The 18,927-nt window shown below is 42.4% G+C and overlaps 1 protein-coding gene across 1 annotated transcript in view; it reads right to left on the reverse strand.

The window, feature by feature from the left end:
* Positions 1-18,927, reverse strand: part of CAPNS1 (calpain small subunit 1) — a 47,895-nt gene that overhangs the window by 12,191 nt on the left and 16,777 nt on the right. Inside the window, exons 2-6 of the mRNA XM_077479796.1 lie at positions 11,687-11,803; positions 10,280-10,313; positions 6,401-6,490; positions 6,197-6,254; positions 2,183-2,247 (exon numbers count right to left, since the gene is read on the reverse strand). Coding sequence (XP_077335922.1) covers positions 2,183-2,247; positions 6,197-6,254; positions 6,401-6,490; positions 10,280-10,313; positions 11,687-11,790 — 351 coding nt within the window. The 5' untranslated portion in view covers positions 11,791-11,803. The remainder of the gene's footprint in view (positions 1-2,182; positions 2,248-6,196; positions 6,255-6,400; positions 6,491-10,279; positions 10,314-11,686; positions 11,804-18,927) is intronic.

Genomic DNA, 18,927 nt, shown 5'->3' on the forward strand with positions numbered 1-18,927 from the left:
AATCAGCAGTGTTCAAACTCTAATCAACAAGTCTGTTGAAACTAAACAACTACTGCCAGGAAAATTGTTTGGGATGCAAAGGAAAAACCCACAAATAGCTTCAGATGAAATACAGGACTCTATGAAAACATGTGGTGTGACTTTTTCAAGATAAACAATAAGGAGGCACTTGAACAAAGATGGGCTGCATGGTCAAGTCAGCAGAAGGAAGCCAATACTACACAAATTCCACAAAGTATTCTGCTTATACGCCAAACAGCACAGAGACAAGCCTCAAACCTTCTGGCACAAAGTCATTTAGAGTGATGAGACCAAACTTGAGCTTTTTGGCCACAACCATAAATACTTTATTTGCAGAGGAGTCAACATGGCCTATGATGAAAGGTACACCATTCCTACTGTGAAACATGGAGGTGAATCGTTGATTCGGGGAAGTGTGAGCTACAAAAGCACAGGAAATTTGGTCAAAATTGTTGGCAAGATGAATGCAGAATGTTATCAAATAATACTGGAGGAACATTTGCATTATCAGCCAGGAAGCTGCGCATGGGACGTACTTGGACATTCCAACATGACAATGATCCAAAACACAAGGCCAAGCCGTCCTGTTATTGGCTACAGCAGAATAAAGTGAAGGTTCTGGTGTGACCATCTCAGTCTCCTGACCTCAATATCATTGAGCCACTCTGGGGAGATCTCAAATGTGCAGTACAGGAGCGGGAGGCTTTTTGCCAAGAGGAATGGGCAGCGTTACCATCTGAGAAGATAAAGAGCCTCATCCACAAAAGACTTCAAACTGTATTGATGTTAAAGGGGGCAATACATAAATTCTGCCAGGGTATGTAAACTTATGAGCACAACTGTGTGTTAGGGATCTTATGGCAGCCAATTACACTTTCGATTTAACTGGTCAAATTGATTGAATTGGCAAACAATCGAATATCCACGACTTCCTTTCCAATTGATTTAGTTTAGTCATTTTCCCCCATGCTCTGTGGCTTTAAATCTGAAAATCAACAGCCCATGTATGTAATCCAAATTGGAAAGATCTGCAGCAGCTATCCCTCGATTCATCATGCAAAAGGTACTGAACTTTAAAAGAACAGGAAAAAAAAAAAAAAAGGGACGAGCATGAACTTGTGCAATGAAAGTGTATTGTATTGAATAAAAAAGACATTTTAGACTGTACTCACATTTGTCGGTAGCAAGGATTAGCATGGTACACAGCCACATATCAGGGGAGGGTGGCAGCAGACACCATGGGCAGTGGTGCAAGAAAAACTAAAGCCTCAGTTGGAAAATCGGAACCCTCACTTGCAGTGTTGCACTATAGATCTACACTAGAGCCCATAGCATGTGGACTTGTCCAACAATGCTTCCTCTAACAGGGGACAAGGATCATCTATGCAACATGTTTCAAGGTTAGGGCCCCCTTTCTCAAACCTGAAAAACTATCGATCATTTTGCATTGATCTTTAACAACGAGATGCTCTGGTCATGAATCGTATTTCCAATGATCATTTTAGGAGATTCTATTGTGGAAACGAATGCGATTGGTAATTTATGACCGCATCTTCCAACTAGCAATCAAAATCCACTTCCCTGTGTGTGGCATCAATTGGGTTGTCAACTATGAAATTATTGCAATCGAGAGAGATTGGAAAATAAATTTTTTCTAATTTATCAAAGCATGTATGGCCAACATTAGACTGTAAGCTCCTTGAGGGCAGAGATGGGTGTGAGTGTACAGCATGTAAAGAGATACATAAATTGAGAGTACTATATAAAGTCTATTAGAATAATAATAATGAATAATATAGTACAATACAAATCTGAATTCTTTAGAATATTAGATCTCGTCGGAGAGAGTTTTTTTTTTTTTTTTTTTTTTTTTTTATATAGAGTAAGAAGAACACCCCCACACCAACTTAACAATGAAATTGGGTCTCATTTATTATCGTGTTTGAACAGCAGTCCTCTCTGCCTTGTCACACACCAAGACAGACAGGTTCTTCCTCTGAGAATGAAAATAAAGGATCTGATTGGTGGCCATGAGGCACCCCAGATGGTCGGAGATAGTTTTGTTCCCACTTTGTTAGAAAGGCCAGCTGTGACCTTGGGAACAAGTGGTTGCTAAAAGGAACACCTGGCCCAGCTGTGCACTCTAATCCTCAAAGGATACATCCATTACGGCCACCATGCTGCGACACGAGTCCTGGCTGAATCCGTCTGTCTTCAGATCTGCATCTAAAAAAAGTAAAGAAAAAGGCACAAAAGGCATCAGGATTGTCATTTTAATTACAGAAACTCAGTTTACTTTACAACATGAGGGTGACAGAAGTCCACGTAGAGTATTCAGATACCAAGTCTACAGAGGGACTGTGTTAAAGTGTATGTATAGCCAAAACTTTATTCTTAGTTTTGGATGGAGTAGGCAAGATTAGAACCGCTGTCAGGTTTTTATTGCTGTCCCCACTGGGGAGATTCATTCCTCTATTTGTCTTGATGACCACTGTTGCCGATACAAAAAGCGATAGGAAAACCAAAAATTTCAGTCGAAGTCAGAGTCAAAATCTTCCAATGAAGAGCACTATTCTGGTGACAATTAAGAGAGGACTTCTCACTTTGTAGAGATGTTGTCGTACTTCCTGTTGGGTCTCTTGGACAGGAATTGAAGGGAAATCTCCAATGGTATGCTGAAAGCAGGTTTAGCCCATCCTACTTCATTCAAAACTAAAATAAAAAGTTTATGTATAAAGTATTTTATATGTATACACAAATGTTTCGCCTTTCATTTCTATTTTAAACTGAATGGATTGTTTTGGAAGTTGAGGGTTTACATACAGTGAGGACTTACAAAGAAATGAAGGGTCTATAATGTTTATCATAGGTGTATTTTAAAAATTATGGAGACAGAATATTAACCAAAAATACAGAACACACACAATGCAAATGTTAAAATTGAGTTGCAGTTCAACATGTAAAATAAGTATTTGATCCCCAAGCAAAACATGACTTAGTACTTGGTGGAGAAACAAAAAGAAATTTTTTTAGTTGGTGACCAGGTTTGCACACATCTCAGGAGGGATTTTGGTCCACTCTTTACAGATCTATTCTAAATCCTTTGGCCCCTTTCACACTGGGGCGGTTTTCAGGCGCTACAGCGCTAAAAATTGCGCCTGAAAAAACCGACCCCTTTCACACCAGTGTGAAAGCCGGAGGGCTTTTACACTGGAGCGGGACGGTGAAAAAAGTCCCGCTAGCCGCATCTTTGGAGCGGTGAAAGGATATATTCACCGCTCCTAAACTGCTCCTACCCATTGAAATCAATGGGGCAGCGCAGCAATACCGCCAGCAAAGCGCTGCTGCCGTTTTAACCCTTTTTCAGCAGCTAGCAGGGGTTAAAACCACCCCGCTAGCGGCTGCAGACCACCGCTAAAACGACGGTAAAGCGCCGATAAAAATAGCGGCGCTTTACCGCGATGCCCGCACTGCCCCAGTGTGAAAGGGGCCTTAAGGTTTGGCTGCCGCTTGACAACTCGAAGTTTCAGCTCCCTCCATAAATTTTTCTATAAGATGAAGGTCTGGAGATTGGCTAGGCCACTTGATGACCTTAATGTGCTTCTTATTAAGCCACTCCTTTATTGCCTTGGTGGTATGTTTTGGGTCATTGACATAATGGAAGACGCATCCACAACTCATCTTCAGTGTTCTGGCTGAGGGAAGAAGGTTCTCATCCAAGATTTTACAATACATGGCCCTTCAATACAGCAAAGTCAGCCTGTACCCTCAGCAGAGAAACAGCCCCAAAGCATAAAGGTTTTCACCTCCGTGCTGGACTGTATGGATGGCGTTCTTGGGGTCATAGTCAGCATTTTTCTTCCTCCTCTAAACATGGCGAGCCGAGTTAATGCCAAAGAGCTCAATTTTGGTCTCATCTGACCACACCACTTTCTCCCAATCCTTCTCCAAATCATTTAGATGTTCATTGGCAAATTTTAGATGGGCCTGTACATATGCTTTGAGGTGGGTGACCTTGCAGGCTCTGCAGAATTTCAATCCATGGTGGCGTATTGTGTTACGCATTTGTGTCACAGTGTGTTTGGTGACTGTGGTCCCAACTGCCTTGAGATCATTCACAAGCTACCTATAGTTCTGGGCTGATCCCTCACTTTCTCATCCTTACCCCCATGAGGCAAAATCTTGCATGGAGCTCCAGACTGAGGGCGATCGTGATTTGTATTTCTTCCAATTGCAAATAATTGCTCCAACAGTTGTCTCCTGCTCAAACTTCTTGTTGATGGTCATATAGCCCATTCCACCCTTGTGCAAGTCCACAATCTTCTCCCTGACATCCTTTGACAGCTCTTTAGTCTTTCCAATGATAATGAAGATTGAATGGAAGAAAGATTCTGTGGACAGGTGTCTTTTATACACAAAACGAGTTGTCATTAGGAGCTCCTTTATAAAATTGACAGGACTAAGCTAGGCACCACATGAGCACATACTGTAGCCAGTCTGTGGGAACCAGAATTACTGTTGGTTGGTAGGGGGGTCAAATACTTTTACTCACTGAACTGCAACTCAATTTAGAACATTTGTATCAGGATTTTTTTTCTGGATGTTTGGTTGATATTCTGTCTCATTTAAAATACACCTATGGTACACCTTATTATAGGCTTACCTGTAGGTACATGTTTAAAAATATAGACTATACAACCGCTTTAAAGGACAATGCTTCAGGGGTGTAGCCCTCTTCAGACAGGGGAATCCAACCAAGAATTACAAAACACTCAGGGGGCAAAAACGCCTAGCACATTACCCAAGGGTTATTAACCACTTCAAGACCAGGCCTATTTCTGACATTTGTTGTTTACAAGTTAAAAGTCTGTATTTTTTTGCTAGAAAATTACTTAGAACCCCCAAAACATATATGGTTTTAGCAAAGATCCTACAGAATAAACTGGTGGTCACTGCAATATTTTAATGGTCACACTGTATTTGCGCACTGATCTTTCAAACGCAATTTTTTTTGGAAAAAAAAAAAAAAAAATAGTAAAATAAAATTAGCCCAATTTTTTGTATAAATGTGGAAGAGGTTATGCCAGATACCCAACATGCCACACTTTAAAAATCTTTAACGCTTACCGGTTCAGAGTTAGAGGAGGTCTTGCACTAGAATTATTGCTCTCGCGCTAATGATCACGGCAATACCTCATGTGTGTAATTTGAACATGGTTTACATTTGTGGGTGCAAATTACATATGCGTTTTCCACAGCATGTGAGCACAGAGAGATGGAGACGGAGAGAAAAAAAAATAAAATAAAAATATCCAAACCCCTCCAATCCAAATGGCACCGTCGGCTGCCAAGTAAACCCGGAAGCGACGTTGCTTCTGGGTTTCTACATCGGAGACCCGATCAAAGCCGAATTCGGCTTGGTTCGGGTCTCCGGTCAGCCTAGCTTGTGGCTCGGGTATCCCAGTGGGACGGGGGGCCTGGGCGGAGCAGCGGGAGGATGTCCCCTCCCACTCTTTGTAATAATAGCCGAGTGGCTGCTTAGCCGCATCCGTACAAGTAAGCCAACCGTCGGCTCCAAAACAAAAAACATACAAAAAACACATAGTACTGGGGTGATGTCTGCCACTGCAGGCATCATCCCGGTACAACCACTTCAGCAAAATAACATACTGGTACACGATTTTGCAGGAAGTGGTTATTTAAAAAGCAAATAGCCAAATAAATACTCACAACTAGACGAAACGCGTATGACACTGATGGTCAATCAACGTGACATTGTCGGCAGGATGATGCATTTTGGGGACGCATCCCCTTCTGGAGCCCCAAGGAAGAAGGGGATGCATCCCCAAAACGCATCAGCCTGCCAACATCACCAATTGTTCAGTCATCCGTTGACACGTTGATTGACCATCAGAGAGTGTAATGTGCATTGCATCTGTTTGAGAGTATTTATTTGGCTTTGTTTAATAAACCTTGGTTAATGCACTAGGTGTCTACTCCCCTCTGTGTGTTCTTTTGCTTGGAGCTTACAGAGCCAACTCTGGCCAATCAGAGCAGATAAATAAAATGAAGGGGGGGGGGGGGGTAAATGCAGCTGCAATTTGAACCTGCGGCTTGGAATTGCATGAAAAAAAAAAAAAAAAAAAGTATTCATTATACATATTATCACACTTACGTTTTGCAATAATTTTGTTGAGGATTCCCATCAGCTCTGTTGCGCTGACTTCCATGTCCTGTGAGAACACAAGAGTCAGTGACACAGCAAGCAAACATTTCAGGTCAACCAGAAACCCCTCCCTGAGAAAACAGCGTGTGTGCCAGGTACTGAGTCACAGGGACCTGGATGGTTCCAAGCAGAAAGGAAAACCTGCGTACTCACATCTCCGGCCAGCTGATTGAAGACCCTCCTGAACTGCCGATCTTCATCATTCTCATTTGCCTGAATGACGGAAGGATGGCTTCTGGCAGGCTGAAGAGATAGCGGGAAGGGTTAGACGGCAAGGAGATGAGAAGCACTGTGATAATGTGACAGACTGGCAAACACTATGGAATACTTATGGAAATATTGCAACTGACTGTATAAAATAGACCTGAACACAAAAAGCAAACATTTCTTATAAAAACAGGAAACATTTAGAAGTGTTACCCAGAAAATGCACCTTTTGTCTGGAATTCCTCCTGAAAAATAGCATTGCACTTCCTGGTATGCGAGTGAGCTTGTAGGAGCCTCCTACAAGCTTTAACCAGACACAGATAAAAGTCACAACTGCTATATACTGCTGATGGGGAAAAGTTATTTAGCAGTTTATATTTACAAAAATGATTGCATTTTCATGTTCTGTGTACTGTGGGGGACCAGATATCGTGAATGCAGGGTCCTGGGTTTAGTAACACTTTAATGCTGCTTTTTTTTTTCTCCCCTGGAGCAAAGGTGTCCTGGGGAGGAATAAAAACGTCCTGCGTGCATGAGGTCTAAAAATGAAAGCACAGAATACAAAAGTGCTCTCCTCTCCCTCTCTCACCCCCCCCCCAAACACCAAAAATGTTTTAGTGGTGGAATTATACAATTTTCTTTCCTTCCACCCATGGAAGAAGGAAAGAAAATTGCATATTCTAGAGGTTGCTCTACTCTCAAAAAAGGGACGCAGACCACAAAAAGTTCTCCCAAAAAACCTCTGTGCCAAACACAAAGAGTTTGGTTTCAAGGTGTTGGTAACACACACACACACACGTCTAGATTTATAAAGTTGTTCCCTCATGGACCTTTGTTGATGTGGAGAGGAGACTGGTTCTTTTTTTTTCTCCCTCATATTTTCTGGTCTTACCATCAACTACAGTCATACTGAACAGACATCCATCGTATAACCCAAAAATTCACTGGCCATGATCTAACGAGAGATCCTGCACGTTTCCTTCTATATCATCATTGTTTCTCTGGTAAGGCCTACAGGAGCTTCATCCTACCACTATTGATCACCGCAGCGAAGAGCTTCATACCCTTCTTTTGGGAGCAGACATAGGTACCATCCGTAGCTGTCTGGTTGAAAAAAGTTGCTGACATTACTGAGCTGGAGGACCTGGTGGCCACTGAAAGGGGCCCCTGGGAAAAAAATCCCTCAAAAATAGTTCTACGGATCTGTTTACTCTGAAGAATACAAGGCCCTGCTGAACATTCCATTCAAGTTGGAGGCTTCACCAATGGGTCACTTGTGGGGGGGTGTAGCAGAATGATTGGTTCCCTTCTTTCTGCACCAGTTTAAGCATGGCAATTCTTACATTGTTACAGTGCATTGGTCCAGTTTGGACCAATATAAACATATGTATATACACCATACCTGTTGCTTCCCTGTGAGAGCTGGAAATCACTGGAGTAGCTACTTCAGTGATCTCCCCTAGATTCTGGTCCTGTGCCAAGCATCTGCCCTGCTGCTTACTGAAAGCAGGTGGTCTCTTGCTCTATGTTGGGTGTCAGTCAGGCTCCATTCACACCTAGGCGATTTGAATTGCGGGCAGAATCGTCGCAATTCCAAATCACAGGCAAAGTTTGGAATCGCGTGAATGGAGCCTTAGAGAAACTTTGCATCTGTTGAATAATGCGTGTGAACGAGCCCGCCCCCCCCCCCCCCCCCCACACACACACACACACACACACACACGGGGTAGAACCCTGTAGAAAGATTTATGAACTAGGCGTGACTTGCGTGGGAAAAGAGAAAGCAAAATGTCAATATGAAAGCCTAACCACATCAAACCTGAAATGTCAAGAAGCATGCAGTTTGTGTCAAACAGCCAGAGGCCGACGTGGCTTTCAATGTATATATGGTATGAAACAGAATAAAGAGAACAAGTTTTGCTGCCAAGTACAAGATCTGTATTGTTCCAGCATGTGAGAAGTATCATGAATAAGCAGACGGGAGGATGGGGAGGGGATTCAGTAGTGGAACATCCCCAGGCCATTCAAAAGGATGAAACCATTTGGGAGAGAAGTGAAGCTGAACTCCAAGCAAACACATAGTTGGGAGCAGTTTTTACCTGCCAAAAGGATAGAGATAGATGATATAGATATAGAGATCTCCATTTATATGTCCATCCAGGTTCTAAGATTCACACAGCTCTGCCGTAAATCACAGCCAAGCAGATGAAACCACTTTGTTGCTGTTAACTCCTTGTTGACCATATACTGTACATATATGGTGGCAAGGAAGCTCTTCTGTGCAGGATCATGTACCTGTATTACCGGGTCTGGTAAACAAGGAAGACTGCTGTCCTGTCAGTAGGGAAGGTAGTTTCTGCACAGCAAGAACACCGATCTCTTCCTTCCCACAATACAAGCACCTCCCACACAGTGAGCAAACACATTTTAGGCACACATTTATCATCCCTGTTAACCCCTTCCCTGCCAGTGTCATTGGTACAGTGACAGTGCATATTTTTTAGCATTCATCACTGTATTCGTGTCCCTAAAAAGTTTAAGTGTCTGATTTGTCTGCCACAATAAGTCTCTGACATTACTAGTTGATAGATATAGATAGATATCTATCCAGCTATATATTTTTGAGCTGCAGTGTGCACAAGCCCTTAACATTATTATAAGTATTGGGTTTTTTTTTTTTTTTTCTGTAAAAACGCTTCTGGGAGGGTTAAAGAGGTTGTAAAATAACCTTATTTTCTGGCCATTCCCGGTGTTAAATAATGCAATGTCTCCAGTGTCTGTTCTTCATTAAAAATGTTATTTCACAATGCTGCTCACGTGACTGCCCGCCGCTCTCTCTCCCAATCTGACAGCTACAGTGTGAGGGGCCAAGAATTCCCCGCTAATGTCAGTCGGGAGGAGAGAGGCGGCCGGTCACGTGAGCGCCAAGCTGCGTTCAGAAATAAAAGGTGCATTTTTTTTTTTTTTACTAAAGCACAAAAGCTGGAGACCTTGCAATAACAAAGGGAATTGCCGGAAAATTATAAAGTTATGAAAGCAGGAGAGGAGGGGGCGGGCATTGTCACAAGCAGACAGGCAGGGAGGGGAGGGGGGAGAGGACAGTGTAGAGAGTGGACAATGGAGGCACGTAAACCGACCAGTGTCAGGGCTCAACAGCCATGATAAACTGTGTTCAGTTTACAGGGGGAGGGCAAAACCAGCCAGCTATTTCAGGGGATACAGGGGCCAAAAGACACAGCACAAGCACTGTGCTGTGTCTTAAAGGGGACAGGATCAATTTTATTTTTTATTTTTTTTAGGGTAACAAACACTTTAACTAAAAGTCCCGTTTGCATGAGGCCTTAGGCCTCATGCAGACAGGTGGTTTCAGGCATAAAACATGCCCAATTTAAAAAATCACATTTCCCCACACCAGGGAACCACAAGTGAGGGTGTGCAGCCATACAATTTACTATAAAAAAAACAAAACAAAAAAAACAAAACAAAAAAAAAAAAACAAACAAACAAACCACACACGTCTAAAAAGTCAGTGAACATCTAGTGTTGTTCACAATACACTGCGTACAGCCCACCCCAGTGCTGGTCCTATCTTTGGGGAACTTGACAGCAGAACTCAACCAAACTAAACCCTAAACAGTCAACCACAAGTGTGACAGTACAGCAGACATGGCAATCAACAGATGGAATCAACCCATGTCAGGTGAAGAAGATATTCTTATTTTAATTAGTTAATTCTGAAAAGCTTAAGAGAAGATAGTAAGACATAAAAAAAACACACACACACACACACACACACACACACACACACACACACCACCCACTTACAGGAGGATCTGGTCTGTAGTTTGCAGCAGCGTCACTGGAAAGGAAAAGAGAAAAAATATATATAAGTATGTCAGAGTATGGCAATAGAACCTAAAGCAATGAGCATGGCAAACACTACAGGAAGTCCATATTTCATACCCCAACTCAAGATCAAATACGTTCATTTAAGAAAAGTGCATACAGGGACAAGTGAATGATGTGTGGGGACACATTGAGCATCTTTAGGAGGTGTAAAAAGTTCAGTAAATGATCCAATATCTCAATGGCAACATGGGTCAGGTGCACATAGTTATCCAGAGACACGTCCAGAAGTGCCACCTAGCATGGAGTAAACGTGACCATCAGGGTAAACCCGCTGTGGGCAAACAGTCAGTGTGAGACGTAGGGTCACAGTGCAATGAAGTAACGAGTGATCATCAAGTTCTTGCACAAAGTGGGGAAAGTGGCGACAGATGCATGAAAGGTTGGTGCAAGCATATGGGACGGAAGCCATGAACATAAAAAAGGTGTTTACGACTGGTTGAAATGCTTTTGCGATGGGAAGAACAAAACTGAGGACGAGCCACGTTCGGGTCAGCTGTCGACAAACAGAACCCCAGACATGATCAAAGCGAGAGCGACAAATGCTGACATGAGATCAGCAACCGACTATGATTGTTGCCGCAGGAATTGGGCATTAGCAGTGACACGGTGTGCACCATCGTCTGCGAAGATATAGGCAAGCGGTAGATCTGACTAAACAATTACAATTTTTTTTTTTGCTTCCCTTTCAAAAATGTACAAACCTGTCTTGACCACATTCAGAGGTATGTCTTAGAAGCCAATAATGAAGGATCCATTCTCTACCTCAAAGGGTGCAATCTATACTAACATCAGGGGAAAGAATTAAGAAGGCCCTTTCACCAACTTACAAAATTTTAGGTAAAAGGCAGAGTGGCTGGAACTTCACAGAAGGCTTTATTATGTGAACTCGTTTAAGATACAAAGGCTTCTGTGAATGGGCAGCAGAGGGGAGGGGTGGACAAAGTTGCTCTTCGTACTTCTCTCCTCTCACAGCCAGAGTGTGTCTTCTGTGAGTGCAATAAACCTATCTTATAGTAAAACAGAGAAGTCCAATTAGGTATATGTCATCTCTGGGACCTAACTCATAGTGTGCCTATAAAGTTGAATTCTGGGAATTCAGCAAGTTTGAAGTGTTCATGCTTCATGGTTCGGATTTATATTGGGAGGTCTAAATGTAAATTTTTTGGGCTTAGGTTATGGTATTAAGGATCAACATAAGGGCTGGATTAAGGTACACTTGTCAACGAGTCCCAATAGCCTTATACATATAATCCCATGATATTTCTCCACAATCTGCAATATACCAATAATAACACTCCAACAACATACAACACAAAGTCTTACCTGAGTGCATTCATAATACCTCCAAACATTCCTCCTCCACCACCGAATCCTCCAAATCCCCCACCACCACCGCCGCCGCTCGCATATCGATTTATCAGGAACATGATTGCGTTAAACCTGAAATGGGAAATTGAATTTTGATTGAGAAAAATAAAAATAAAAATTCCACGTAGAAGTCAGAAAGGCTGCATTCCAGGAGTCAAATAATTTACAGTGAATCTATGCTTTACCTACATATAACCACTTCAGTTCTAGCTAGAGAAATTTCAGAGGCCAAAAATGGTGTTTTAAGCGTTTTGCCAATAAAGACAAAAAAGTGCCAAAAATACATGCGATTTCGCTGCGATTACTGTGCTTATGTGTTTTTTGTAGATCACGCGATTCAAAAACCACGACAAAAATGTAACAGGTGCATCGTTGATGTGTTGTTGCTGCATTTCAATGGGAGGTGGGTTTTTGGCGCATTTTTTTTTTTAAGTGACCAAAATCTCTGCAAGCAAGGTTTAAACACAACGGAAGCGCAAAAGACCAGTGTGTGTGTACATAGGCTTTAAAAAGGGATGCATTTTTCTTGTGCTAAATGTGCCGATAAAATTCATCTTCATATCAAAAAAAATAAAAAAAAAAAAAAAAAAAAAAGTCAAATATAATAAAACTATGAGAGGTTATATTTAAAAAAAAAAAAAAAAAAAAAAAAAAAAATGTATATAACATTAAATTTTAGCTTTCAGTTTTTGGCCAAGCACATTCTTCTAAATTTGAATACCAAAATCTCCATTCGGTGCACCTCTAACAGTAGCCTGTAATGACTTTCCTGTCCATGGCATTTTTTTCAGTGCTGCGATAGCTGCGATTTGGAAATGCAACACTGTACCCAAATCAATTTTAGAACAGTTTGTTTTGAGACAGATTTCCTTTGCTGGTACTGAATAAGTATTGCATTTTTATATATAAAAATTTTTTTGCAAAAACAATCGCCACGATGCGCGCCCCTGGGGGCACACAGCGGCTTAATATCCTGATCACGTCATATGACGTCCGGTCAGGATATTAAAACCACTTTGCCACCATCATTTTGCTATATGGCGGGTGGCAAGTGGTTAAAAATGTCCGCTGCCTTCTTCTGACTGCACATCTTCTGTCAGATTATCAAACCTGGTGGTAGAAAGCATCTGCAGCTGATGGAATGTCACTTCCGTTACCTAATCTGAGGGGTTTGCTACTCTGACAGAACTCTGGCAAACAGTGCAAGAAAGTTCTGGGGCCCTTCATTTTGTCCAAAAGCTATAAAAAGTAGTCACAGACAGAATGGGCAACAATTAAGGGAAGATGCGTTTATGTGTTTAACCATTCTTTCAGAAGTGCATAGGTCCCTAAAGACATAGATATGCAAACTTGACTGGCCTGCACTTCCTGCCCTCAACCCAATGGAACACCTTTGGGATGAATTCAAATTGGATTGAGGTCAGGACTCTGTGCAGGCCAATCAAGTTCCTCCACCCCAAACCCGTTCATTTGGGGTGGAGGACCCCACTGCCTATAGAAAGGAATTGCACATCCTTGCCGCTCTTAGAGTAAAGAACCCTCTACGTAGTTTAAGATTAGACCTCTTTTCTTCTAATTTTAATGAGTGGACACAAGTCTTGTTAAAGTCCCTTCTGCAAAAAAGTTCTATCCCTATTGTGGGGTCACCAGTACGGTATTTGTAAATCGAAATCATATCCCCTCTCAAGCGTCTCCAGAGAGAATAAGTTCAGTGCTCGCAACCTTTCCTCACAACGAATGGTTTAAAGAAAGCAGAAGTGCTGTGGTTCCAATTTCTGCCAAGTTGCCTATTTTGTCAGGACACTGGCACACGCAGGGTCTGCAGCATGAGAGGGGTTTTGTATTTGGAGTGGTGCTGCACACCTCGGAGCGGTTAAAAAGCAGAGCCTGGCTTGCTTTGCTTACAATGCAAACAAATCTAAATAGGACTTGCAGCATTCAAAAGAAAACCAAAAAAAATAAAATAAATCTACATAAGGCTAAGAGAACCAGGAGGTAGGAGCTTGCAACACAAACATCCGCAGAACTTCTTTGGCTGTCTACCAGGATTTGTCCACCCCCCCCGATTTAGATCACACACAGACCACAGATGGGGATTGGTCTGACAAAGCATTTCAGGCACATGGATGGGATGTGAGCATTGCAGAGCTGTCAGCAGGACCCCCATGAGACCCATGAAGGCTCATCAGACACACATGCAAGGGACACAATGGAATACTTGTCACAGGTTCCTGACAATGTCTGCTGTAGATGAACTGTGCTGGGCTGTTTGCCTGGAGGCCCTTAATCTACTCCAGAGTCAGGCTTCTGATGATGTGATCCAAATAAACCCAGGCATTAACAGCACCTGTCTATAGGCAGACATTTGTCCCAGTACAGCCAGCCTAGTCCTAGTCTCTACTGGCAATACCCTCATAAGAGACTATGTACTTTGGTGGGATTACTGGACAGAAAAAAAAAAAAAAAAAAACACAAACAAACACCTCACACACATACAGCACAATAAACAGTAATGGAGTACAAGAGCCGTGAGAGTCTTAGCGATGGAGGACACTAGGTGACAATAGCCATCTGCCCCCTAGCAACTGGACGCTACACGGCAATAACCACCTGCGATCCAACAACCAAGCACGCCAGGTAACAAATAGCCATCAGAGTCCTTGTAATATAATAGAACACTTGGTAGCAATGGCTGCCTGCTTCCTAGCAACCGGCAGGCTGCATTAACGCTTGAACACATTTAAGAGACGCTTAAAACATTACATATGAAGCTTATGGCTAAACTAACAACCTCCTAAAAGTGCTAAAGGGTGGCCAACTTTACATCAGGACTTTGGCATTTAAAGTACAGTATAAGCAGACTATTAAAGAGCATCTGAAAAAAGGAAAATATAGGAGCTCAATGACAACCCAGTAGTTTCATCCTCATAGGTTCCTTCTAAAACCACATGGAAGGTTTGCAATAATCAGAAGATACTTCAATTGGTCTCTCATAGAATAAACTTGCAATTCAGGTTCAAAGGCTTTAGATAATGCTACACAAAAAGCCTTAATATAAAAAAGGAAGAGATATTCAAATAAAAGTCATTCTGCATTTTGGATGCAAATCAATTGATGAAGGGAAGCTCTGTGAGGAGCATTAGACCATGGAACAAATGTGTGTCCAGAACTGGCCTCACCTGCTCCTATCCGTGTACACAGCATTGTATTACAATCAATAAAAGGGATTATTACTGGAGGAACCGGTTGTACCACAGGGTACACCTCAGTCATGCAGATATACACTCACTGGAAGGTGGCGCAAATAAAGTCAATATATAGCAAAAAAAAAAAAAAAAAAAATATAACCCTTATTGCCAGCATATACAGTGTCTTGAAAAGGTATTCATGCCCCTTTTTCCACATTGTCATGTTGCAACCAAAAATATTAATTTTATTGGCATTGTATGTGATAGACCAAAGCACAAAAGTGGCACAGAATTGTGAAGTGGAAGGAAAATGATAAATGGTTTACAAATATCTGTAAAGCGTGACGGGCATCTGTATTCACTCCCCCACAAAAATCTAGTGGAACCAATTGCATTCAAAAGTCACCCGATTAGTAGCTAGAGTTCACCTGTGTGTAATTGAAACTCAGTATAACTACAGCTGTTCTGTGAAGCCCTCAGATTTCTAGAGAACCTTAGTGAGCAAGCAGCATCATGAAAGCCAAGGAACACACCAGGCAGGTCAGGGATAAAGTTGTGGAGAAGTTTAAAGCTGGGTTAGGTTATATAAAAACATCCCAAGCTTTGAACATCTCGCGGAGCACTGTTCAATCCATCATCTGAAAATAGAAAGAGTATGGCACAACTGCAAACCTACCAAGACATGACCATCCATCTAAACTGACAGGCTGGGCAAGGAGAGCATTAATCAGAGAAGCAGCCAAGAGGCCCATGGAAACTCTGGAGGAGCTGCAGAGATCCACAGCTCAGGTGGGAGAATCTGTCCACAGGATAACTATAAGTTGTGCACTCCACACATCTGGCCTTTATGGAAGAATGTCAAAAAAGCCATTGTTAAAAAAAAAAAAAAAAAAAAAAAAAGCCATAAGAAGTCCCGTTTGCGTTTTGCAAGAAGCCATGTGGGGGACACAGCAAACATGTGGAAGAAGGTGCTCTGGAGACACCAAAATGTAACTTTCTGTCCTAAAAGCAAGAACGCTAGATGTGGTGGAAAACTAACAATACACATCAGGCTTGGTTCAAACCGGGGCAGCTTCAAAAGTCACCCAACTCTGAAGCTGCCCATGACTTCAGCGCTGGTTGCAAAGGATTTCTTTAATAGAAGTCAATGCAAGCCACTCCAAAGTCGCCCCCAAGTATTGCAGGAACCTTTTTCTAACTCAGAGGGACTTGAGTTGTTTGATTAGAACAGTTCAATTGTCGTGCATGGAGCGCGACTTGTCAGGGGACCAAGTCACCCCAATGTGAACCGACACTCACTCTAAACACACCATCCCCACCGTGAAGCATGGTGGTGGCAGCATCATGTTGTGAGGATGCTTTTCTTCAGCAGAGACAGGGAAGCTGGTCAGAGTTGATGGGAAGATGGATGGAGCCACATACAGGGCAATCTTAGAAGAAAAAAAAAAAATCCTGATAGAATCTGCAAAAGAACTGAGACTGGGGCGGAGGTTCACCTCCCAGCAGGACAACGACCCTAAACATACAGCCAAAGCTACAATAGAATGGTTTAGATAAGGGACATGCAATTAGCGGACCTCCAGCTGTTGCAGAACTACAAGTCCCATCACGTCTCTGCCCCTGGGTGTCATGCTTGTGGCTGTCAGACTCTATGCCTCATGAGACTTGTAGTTCTGCAACAGCTGGAGGTCCACTAATTGCATATCCCTGGTTTAGATCAAAAGCATATTCATGTGTTAGAAGGGCCCAGTCAAAGTCCAGAAATAAATCTGTTGAGAGACTTGAAAATTGTTGTTCAGACGTTCTCCATCCAATCTAACAGAGCTTGAGATATTTCAAATCAGAATGGCCAAAAATGTCACTCTAGGGATGTCTATACCAGCTTTGCACAACTAAATAGTCTTGCAGTGGTAATTGCAGTGAAAGGAGGTTCTTCAAAAGTATTGACTCAGGGGAGCTGAATCCAAATGCACACCGCACTTATTAGTTTAAAAAAAAAAAAAAAAATTATTGAAAACCATTTATCATTTTCCTTCCACTTCACAATTATGTTCCACTTTGTGTTGGCCTATCAAAAAAAAAAAATCGAATAAAATAAAAAATGTATGTTTTTTGGCTGTAACATGGCAAAAAATTTCAAAGGGTGTGAATACCACTGTATGTTTGTTTCTGTGTGTCCCTCTGGTAAGGTTACTCCTACATGGTCTTGGAAATGCAATAAGAAGCAAGAGGACATCTAAGCCTGGGTTTACACCTCTGTGGCTTTTTAACAACTATAGAAATTTTATTGCAGGTGTAGTACAGCGGCTTACGCGTTTCAGCTGTTAGACAACCTTATTAGGGATAGCTCTAGAAATTGTACATTACAGGAAGCTTTGGTGCTGACGTCATCGCGTGTGGCTTTGGTCGAGTGGCATGCTTTTTATTATTTTTTTATTTTTTTTTTTAAATCACACGCTTGTGATCCTGCAACTACATTTTTATTAGATAAAAGCACACGTTTATGTGGTAATGCATTATGGTCTCTCTCTAGAATTCCTCATGAAGAACATTATCCCATGGAACTTAATTGGGGCCATTACTGGTGTGAACCTGTTGCTGTGGGGCATTCAATATTCAGGGCCAGTGCTACTGTGCTTGAGGCTGGAGAGCAGAGGATCCGATGGCTTCCGATTGCAAAGTTAGCCAGCTATTAACAGGCTTTGTCCTGTATCTGGGCCGCTGTTGACCTTACATTTTGGCGTCTATTCTTCCAGTAAGCAGGTGAACTCAGTATGCGATAATGGAGCACTGGATCTGAATCATGGATCGCTGGCACTTGTAGTTCACTTATTACATGGAATACTCACACCACATTTAATCCCATGCTGCCCGCAGTACATTTAACTGTGAGCAGACAGCACAGGCCAGGCACTGCAACATATCCATACATTGCAGTGTACTTCCTGATTTTCCCATGCACGTGTCCCCTGCTGACCTGTGTGGTGATTGGACACAGGAGGAGTTTGGCAGCAGGTTACAGCCAATCATTTAGGCCGTTTACCTGCTGATCAGCTGTGGCCAATCACAGCACAGATCTGTTTCTAAATCCATGCTCCCTGCCATTCCAAAATTAAAGAAAAAAATAAAATAAAATTAACACTTAGCCAGATCAGCCAGTATAGGCAGCACACAAACACCAAGCTGTTAGGCACACGGTTAACCCCTTGATTGCCCTCCTAGTATTACCACTATTAGTGTCACTAGCGGCATCCATGTCAGTTATTTACAGATTGTCACACTCACATTGTAAGTGGCTGATCACCGATTACTAGTATAATGCCTGTATGCACCAGTATCTTAAAGCGGGAGTCCGCGTTTTTTTTTTTTTTTTTAAAAGCCAGCAGCTACAAATACTGCAGCTGCTGACTTTTAAAATAGTGACACTTACCTGTCCAGCGCGCCCGCGATGTCGGCACCCGAAGCAGATCTCTAGATCGGTACTCGGGTGCTGCCGCCGCCATCTTGGGTATGGGAATCAGGAAATGGAGCCTTTCGGCTTCATTTCCCGGTTCCCTACTGCGCATGCGCGAGTAGCGCTGCGCAATAAGGACGGTCCCCGCTGCCTCTGGGATCTGTGTGTTTCCCAGCAGGCAGCGGGGCGTAATCTACGCCCCTTTCCGCAGAGAGCTATCCCGGAAGTGGGTGCAGTTACCTGGATTATCCAGGTAACTGCACCCCCCCCCCCCTGAAAGGTGCCAATTGTGGCGCCGGAGGGGGGGGAGGATTCCGATGAGCGGAAGGTCCATTTTAGGGTGGACCTCCGCTTTAAATCACAATCAGAACTATATTAGTGTCCTTAACAGCATAGTGTCCCCAAAAATGCAATGTTAGCAGGATCAGCCCCCCAGTTAATGTCAGCACTTGTGACATAGAATAAAATTTTGGCCTAAAATTATAAAAAAGTTAAATAAAAATTTTCTTCATATGTTTTATAACAAAGTAGCATTTTTTTTTGAAAAAAGTATG

This window comes from Lithobates pipiens, unplaced genomic scaffold (genome assembly GCF_037356315.1).
Source record: "Lithobates pipiens isolate NorthernLeopardFrog02 unplaced genomic scaffold, aLitPip1_a1.2 Scaffold_1, whole genome shotgun sequence".
In the NCBI taxonomy this organism is placed as follows: Eukaryota; Metazoa; Chordata; class Amphibia; order Anura; family Ranidae; genus Lithobates; species Lithobates pipiens.